This window comes from Mastomys coucha, unplaced genomic scaffold, assembly GCF_008632895.1.
Source record: "Mastomys coucha isolate ucsf_1 unplaced genomic scaffold, UCSF_Mcou_1 pScaffold22, whole genome shotgun sequence".
In the NCBI taxonomy this organism is placed as follows: domain Eukaryota; kingdom Metazoa; phylum Chordata; class Mammalia; order Rodentia; family Muridae; genus Mastomys; species Mastomys coucha.
The window spans coordinates 166,199,913-166,208,341 of NW_022196905.1; the positions used below are offsets into that span (position 1 = coordinate 166,199,913).

The window sequence follows — 8,429 nt, forward strand, 5'->3', positions numbered from 1 at the left end:
TGTAGATGTACCACAATTTCTGTATCCACTTCTCTGTTGAGGGACATCTGGGTTGTTTCCAGGTTCTAAGCCTACTACTTCTAAGTCAATTAAAAATACAACTTAGGAAAAGATGTCCACCCTAGCAGTGTCCAATCTGTCCCAACAGATGCAGAGTTTCAGATTATCTGTGGCCATTGAGGAAAAATCTGGTCAAGAGCCCAATGGAGAGAGGAGGTGGAAAGTTATAGCTTAAAAATGATACACTGGACGGGCAGTGGTGGCCACATGCCTTTAATCCCAGCACTTGGGAGGCAGAGGCAGGCGGATTTCTGAGTTTGAGGCCAGCCTGGTCTACAGAGTGAGTTCCAGGACAGCCAGGGCTACACGGAGAAACCATGTCTCAAAAAAAAAAAAAAGATACACTGGATGCCAAGCTAGTAAGGCATGGACTTGTGGGAATTAGCACCAAATGCCAACTTGATAGGATCTAGAGACACCAAGGAGACAAGTCTCTGGTTGTATCTGTGAAGGGAAGAGAGTTCTATACTGGGTTGAGGTGAGAAGACTCACCCTACTCTGACAATAGGCTGAATTAAGAAAGAGAGAAAGGAAGAAAGGAATGGAGGAAGGGAGGAAGGGAGGGAGGGAGGAAGAAAGGAAGGAAGGGAGGAAGAAAGGAAGAAAGGAAGGGAGGAAGGGAGGAAGAAAGGAAGGGAGGGAGGGAGGGAGGAAGGATGGGAGGGAGGGAGGAAGAAAGGAAGAAAGGAAGGGAGGAAGGAAGGATGGAAGGAGGGAAGGAAGGAAGGAAGGAAGGAAGAGAGGAAGGATGGATGGAAGGAAGGAAGGAAAGAAGGAAAGAAGGGAGGAAGGAAGGAAGGAAAGAAGGAAGGATGGATGGAAGGAAGGAAAGAAAGAAGGAAGGAAGGGAGGAAGTAAGGAAAGAAGGGAGGAAGGAAGGAAGGAAGGAAGGAAAGGAGGAACGATGGATGGAAGGAAGGGAGGAAAGAAGGAAGGAAGGGAGGAAGGAAGGAAGTAAGGATGGATGGAAGGAAGGAAGGAAGAAAGGAAGGGAGGAAGGAAGGAAGGAAGGAAGGAAAGGAGGGAGGGAAGAAGGAAGGAAAGAAGGAAGGAAGGAAGGAAGGAAGGAAGGAAGGAAGAAAGTTAATGATAAGAAGCCAGCACTCTCTCCTTCCTGATTCACAGCTGCAGTGCAACCAACTGCAACCATGCCTCTTCCTTACCATGGCAAGCTATGTGAGCCAAAATTTAACCCATCTTTCAATTTGTCTCAGTTAGATACATTGTAACAGTATTACAAAAAGTAATAAACAGAAAGATTAACAGCAAGGATGATTCATCAGATCCTGATTGTACTGGCTGGTTTTGTGTGTCAACTTGACACAGGTTGGAGTTATCACAGAGAAGGGAGCTTCAGTTGGGGAAGTGCCTCCATGAGATCCAGCTGTGTGGCATTTTCTCAATTAGTGATCAAGGGGGTAGGGCCCCTTGTGGGTGGTGCCATCCCTGGGCTGGAAGTCTTGGGTTCTATAAGAGAGCAGGCTGAGCAAGCCAGGGGAAGCAAGCCAGTAAGGAACATCCCTCCATGGCCTCTGCATCAGCTCCTGCTTCCTGACCTGCTTGAGTTCCAGTCCTGACTTCCTTTGTGATGAACAGTCATGTGGAAGTAAGCCAAATAAACCCTTTCCTCCCCAACTTGCTCCCCTTCTTGGTCATGATGTTTGTGCAGGAATAGAAACCCTGACTAAGACACTGATCTATAAATGTGGTAGACTACACCAGCAAATAAAGCATCTCAGCTAGGGTTTCATGGCTGTGAGCAAACACCATGACCATGGCAACCCTTATAAAGGACAATATTTTACTGGGGCTGGCTTACAGGTTCAGAAGTTTAGTCTATTATTGCCATGGTAGGAAACATGGCAACATGCAGACAGACACTGTGCTAGAGAAGGAGCTGAGAGGTCTACATCTTGACCCACAAGCAGCAGAAGCAATTGTGTATCACATTGGGTTTAGCTTGAGAATGTGAGACCTCAAAGCCCATCTCCACAGTGACACACATCTTCCAACAAGGCTACATCTACTCCAGCAAGGCCAAACTTCCAAACAGTGCCATTCTTTATGGGCCAAGCATTCAAACACATGAGTCTATGCAGGACATTTTTATTCAAACTACCACATAAAGAGAAAAGCAGGCAATAGAGAATGGGGAAAGTAACACTAGAAAGGGCTTTATTTAAGAGAACTCAAATAAGCAGCAGATCTTCATACTTAAAAAAAAAAAAATTAGCTTCCAGTTCACAACTACACCCAGGAGTAGACCATCTGCTCAGCCCCCACCCACACTCTGCCCACACCCAGAGACGGCTTGACCCACTCCACAGGAATTCTGATACCACCAGGCTTACAGGTGACTCCCCACAAACCCTCGATACCTAACTTAATTGATACCCCATTCCGTCTGGGTCCCAGAGGACACAGGACCTCCTGCCCTGCCAGAGAGACACACCTTCCTTCCTGTCCATAACTGTTCCGGGGAACAGAACATGAGCTCCAGCACCCCATACTGCCCACACCCAGAATCAGATTGACTCCCCGAAGGTCACAGTCAGACTCACATATCAGGCCCGACAGACCTGCTCCCATACCCACAGAGAGCCTGACCCAAGGAGGCCCTATATAACCAGACTTACAGAATGGACAGGCCAGCAGAATGGACAGCAAAGCCAGTTAACACCAGAGATAACCAGATGGCAAAGGGAAACCACAAAAACATAACCAACAGAAATCAATGCCACTTGACAACATCAGAACCCAGATCTCCCACCATAGCATGCCCTGGATACCCTAGCACACCTGAAAAGCAAGATTCTGACCTAAAATCCCATCTCATGAACATGATAAAGGACGTTAAGGAGGATATAAATAACTCCCTTAAAGAAATACAGGAGAACACAGGCAAACAGTTAGAAGCTCTTAAAGAGGGAACACATAAATCCTTTAAAGAAATACAGAAAAACATAATCAAACAAGTGAAGGAATTGAAAAAAACCATAGAGGATCTAAAAATGGAAACAGAAACAATAAAGAAGTCACAAAGGGAGACAACCATGGATATAGAAAACCTAGGAAAGAGATCAGGAGTCATACATGCAAGCATCACCAACAGAATACAAGAGATAGGTGAGAGAATCTCAGGGGCAGAAGACACCATGAAAACATTGACACAACAATCAAAGAAAATGCAAAGTACAAAAAGCTCCTAACCCAAAACATCTAGGAAATCCAGGACACAATGAGAAGACCAAACCTAAGGATAATAGGTATAGAAGAGAGTGAAGACTCTCAATGTAATGGGCCAGTAAATATCTTCAACAAAATTATAGAAGAAAACTTCTCTAACCTAAAGGAGATGACCATGATCATACAAGAAGCCTACAGAACTCCAAATAGACTGGACCAGAAAAGAAATTCCTCCTGTCACATAATAATCAAAACACCAAAGACACTAAACAAAGAATTTCAAAAGCAGTAAGGGGAAAGGGTCAAGTAACATATAAAGGCAGGCCTATCAGTATTACACAAGACTTCTCACCAGAGACTATGAAAGCTAGAAGATCCTGGGCAGAAGAGGATAGGGCGGGACTTTCAATTCCAGTCAGGGGAGGGGGAGGGTCCCAGAAAGAGACAGAAGAGGAGAGGAGAGGAGGAGGTGTGGAGAGACCATTTGGATGGACCAGGAGAAATTGCCCTAAGAGACTGCTCGCTAGGAGAGAACAGCCATGAGGACACACATGGAACAGAGTGAGCCAGAGAAAGACTCAGATGCTGGTAAAGGACCACATGGATGAGAACTAGGCAGCACAGAGGGTTGGACTAGCTCAGAACCTGCCCAGCTTAGTGTGTGCAGCCTTTTAACAAAAGCACCAGGTCTCTGTTTCATTTATTAAAGAGCTAAAATGGGCTAGATAGAATGTCACTTTGGAGCAAAAGGGGTGAAGAACCCCATTCTGCACCCCACACCCTGCACCCCACCCCCAAGAATGGACTTTACACTACAGAGATGCACAGTGGTACAGTAGCTGTTCAGCACAGGGAACAAACTTGGTACCACTAAATTACTCAGCTCTAGGGGATTAAGATGGGAGTCTTTGCATTTACCACAGTGAAGAAATTGTAGAAAATACAGTGCTTGATATAGTGTCAAAATGAATATGAACAGCAAATGAAAAATAATTTGAAGTCAATGTAGGTATCTCAAATTACCATGTCAGGGCCACAGATTGTGCCATCTTGTACAAATGTTTCATCTCTGTCCGACCAGTGGTTATATGTTGTTTTTGTTGGCTTTAATACCCTCCCGCCTTTGTACAAGGATACACATAAGTCATCTCGGATTTGTCCATAAGCTGCAGATATATTGGGCTTTATCACTAGCTTCCTGAATGGCCATGTGCAGACTAATTTCCCACAGAGAGTATTTCTGGAAATATAAAGGCAAAGTTCTCTTAGCATGTATTTTTAAAAGTAGCTTATAATACAAGTTAGCAATTCAGGTTCCACATTGAGAAAATCACCAACTGCAGCCCCACCTTCCCCAAACTTTGGATTTGTCTTCTCTCCCTACACAATATGAAAATAAAATTTACTCTTCTATAATATAATATGCTCTACATTTAAAAAAAGTCTCCCTAATTTAAATCCAGGTTGAATACTTTTTTCCATCAAAATTTGATATAACGTAGAATATGACTCTTTTCTTAAATGAGGCAATTTAGGAGTAAAATGAAAATTGATAATCATGACAGGCTGACAGATCTTTTAGATATTGTTTCAGCTACTGAAATTTGGACAAATTACCAGTGATTTATTGTGGGTTTGGAGGGTTGTTGTTGTTGTTGTTTTGTAAGTAAAGCAAGATAATTCTTATAAGATACATTTTGTGATGTATGTCGTATTTATCATATATATATATATATATATATATATATATATATATAAACTATCTAACACAATATCTGTTTCACCAATAACCATCTCTAGAATCTGCTTCCAAGGTCACTGTGCCTTTGATATTGTAGGCACTGAACAAATGTTCCCATAGCAAGGGACAATGACTGCTCATGTGAGATCATGTGACAAAGGAAACCTGGCAAAGAACTGCTCCACTGTCATTCACTCAGAACACATTTTAGGATTTAAGAATCTATATTCTAAGCCTAAGTATAAATTTCTTAATACGTACTGGAAAACACAAAAGCCGCCAATACAGTTGCCAAATCTGTCAGATCTGGAATTGAACTCTTCATAGCATGCAAAGGAACCCGATTTCACAACTGAAGATAAAGACAAAAAAGAATTAAGATGGATGACATGTTCAGATCACACTGCAGAACTTATAGGGTCAGACTGGGGACTGTACTGTGACCCCTTAGGGTCAAAACCTTGTCGGGATTGAGAGATTTACAAATCTAACCCAGCTTTGTACTGATCAAGAAGGAAGGGAGGGAGGAAGAGAGGGCAGGGCGGCTTAGATGATTCATATTTTAAGAGGGAGGGGCAAACATGGTCCTCTCTATTCCTTTTGAATTGTTTTCTGTCCCAGTTCTTTATTTACTGGGGAAAATACAGTTCATTCTTTATCACAAAGTCAAGTGCCCAGGGTACAGCCCAGGTTGACCTTCCCTCCCGTGCTGTGCTAGAGTCCCCATGCCTTTACACTCTGATGAGCATAAAAGGGGTGTTGAATTTTTAAAGTAGAAAGGACATGACCAGTCATCCTCAGTAACCAACACATCTATTGACAGAGACTGGGGAGAGGAGTGTGAGTCATTCCTAGTTTTCAAAAATAGCAAAACTGTCAACTACCTGTACCAGCTATCCCTGCCACTTTGACCTGGAGGTTTAAGGGTGGCTTGTATTGTTCATGTCAGTCATTTGGAATAAGAATTCAGATTGTTTGCTTCCATTTGCTATTCATTGACAAAAGACCCCTCTTCACCTATTGCACAAATTCTCACACCTACAGGAACTGATCACAAATGTCACCTCCAGAGGTGACACTCTTATGTGTAGATACATGTGCGAAGGGAATCTACAACTGTCAGTAATTCTTTACTTGAAAAGAGCCCTCTGTTTTGTTTTGTTTTTTGTTTTTTGTTTTTTTTAAATGACTCTCTGTTAAGCCTGTCTTAATTTAACTGATACTCTAAATCTAATTTAGCCCTGGACAAGGATTAGATGGTACAAAATTCAAAGGGATTGTCAAAAATTCAATAACCAAGATAAATAACATCTTCATGAAGTTTTGGTTTTTAGAGAAAAGCTGACAGCAGTTCTCCTGTATCAGCCTCCTGCATATTCTGAGATGACACTCATAAGCCACTACCCTGATTACAATTTTTTTTTAAATCAACATTAACACAAGAAACATTTACTGTGAATGAATCACTGAGATTTTTAGAGAGAAGCGGCATATTGGCTTCACAGCAGTGAGAACTGCCCTGTGGAGATTCTCTGGCCTGGACACCATGCCACTATAGTCCTGACCCAGAGTGCTTAGATAGTCAAATGCAGAATGCTCTAACACTGTGGTTCTCAACCGTCCTAGTGCTGCAATCTTATAATTCAGTTCCTCATGCTGTGGTGATCCCTAACCATAAAATCATTTTTGTTGCTACTTCATAACTGTACATTTTTGCTATTGTTATGAATTGAAACACAAATATCTGTGCTTTCCGATGGTCTTAGACAACCTATGTGAAAGAGGTGTCTTGATCCACAGGTGAGATCTACTGTCTGAAGGTGTGTCTTGGAATCGCCCCACACCTCAGCACCCTCCTTGGTACCCTTTCCTTCTAGGTTTTGCAAGCTGAGGATAACAAGCCTAGAGGCTTTGTTTTCTTGATTCCTGAAACACCACAACTCTGAGGTAGCCACTCCCAGTCCCCCAAGGCCAAGATTTTTTTTTTTTTTTTTTGTTCCTGACCCACCCAGGAGATTGACCAATCTTCAGACATTTAATTTTCCTGGTGTCCTAGGGGCAGGGGTTTAGACCCACACATCAGCAGCTTTTGTGTTCTGCCTTGATTTTGGCAGGCTCTGAACTGAGGTCTACCTAAATCTGAAAGGACAACTCAAGAAAGGAGATGACTGTCAACTGCTGTAGGGAACATCTCCAGATAGGCCTGGGCTCCTCAGCTGTGCTGGGAGCCATCATGGCTCTTGCTTTCTGTCCTGCATTCTGCAGGGAGAGAGGGTATCTTGCATGCTACATAGCAAGTTCCAGGCTGCCCCTGACTGTAGGAGAGCCTGCCTTAAAAAATTAATTAAAAAATAAATAAACAACAGGCGGACGTGGCTCGTGCCTTTAATTCCAGCATTCAGGAAGCAGAGACAGCTTAATCCTGAGTTCCAGGGAGGTTTGTTCTACAGAGTAAGCTCCAGGACAGCCAGGGAGATCCTGTCTCAAAAAAAAAAAAAAAAAAAAAAAAAAAAAAAAAAAAAAAAAATCACTGAGAAGAGACATTTACTCTGCGGACTTTCAAAGCAACCATGTGTAGCTTTTCACGGTGCAGGAGGGAAAACATTTCCACATGATGTCCCTTCCTAAATCTGGCTCTTTTAGGAGACTCGGAACTGAGATGCAGAGCTAATAAAAAAAAAAAATTTAAGAAGCATCAAATGGACACCTGCTATGACATCATGACGTCAGGTATCTGGCGCAGGTAAGGATGAGTTGCTCGCAAATGTTTGAAACCCCAGTTCCAGGGAACCTACACCCTCTTCTGGCCTCTACAGTCAAGCATATGTACCTACAGGCACTCACGGGCACACAGACAGTAAACAAATGAAACAAGCATTAAAATGTTTCTTTTATGTCACAAGCAGTAACATAGGTGGCATAAGGTACTGCTTTCTTTGATCAACCTCAAAGGTGGGGGAAATGTGTCAGCATCCCATGACGCTGGTGGCAACTATAGCAATAAACTTTACCTTGAGCTCCTAAAAGCCTTCACAAGACATCTTTATCGGGTTTCTTTAAAAATCAGTGCTGTTGTGAGCAGGGAAGTGAATCGTTGGGTCGCAGGCTTTCCTGCCACAGGGAAGGAGTAGCGTTTCAATCTCTGGATCCACATAAAAACCTGGCAACATCATTCCAGTGATACCAAGGTGAAAGGGGAAACAAGTGTGCATCCCGGGAGCTACCTGGCCAGCCAGCCTGGCTTTTGGGACTAAGTTCCAGGCGATGCTTTTCATCTAAGTGTATTATAATGGTATCACACAGTTTGGCCACTGATAAATCCTTTAGGAACATAAGTCATGCCTTTATGGAGGGTTAGTGGGGCAGACTACGATTCAGAATGAAATTTCTTTTTCTCCGCTCATATGAACTCCATCCATTCAGACAGTGTATTTTTTGCAAA

The 8,429-nt window shown here is 42.9% G+C and overlaps 1 protein-coding gene across 1 annotated transcript in view; it reads right to left on the reverse strand.

The window, feature by feature from the left end:
* LOC116104754 (disintegrin and metalloproteinase domain-containing protein 5-like) overlaps window positions 1–8,429 on the reverse strand; it is a 76,722-nt gene that overhangs the window by 30,221 nt on the left and 38,072 nt on the right. Inside the window, exons 14-15 of the mRNA XM_031391225.1 lie at window positions 5,249–5,340; window positions 4,270–4,486 (exon numbers count right to left, since the gene is read on the reverse strand). Of these exons, the coding sequence (XP_031247085.1) occupies window positions 4,270–4,486; window positions 5,249–5,340 (309 nt within the window). The remainder of the gene's footprint in view (window positions 1–4,269; window positions 4,487–5,248; window positions 5,341–8,429) is intronic.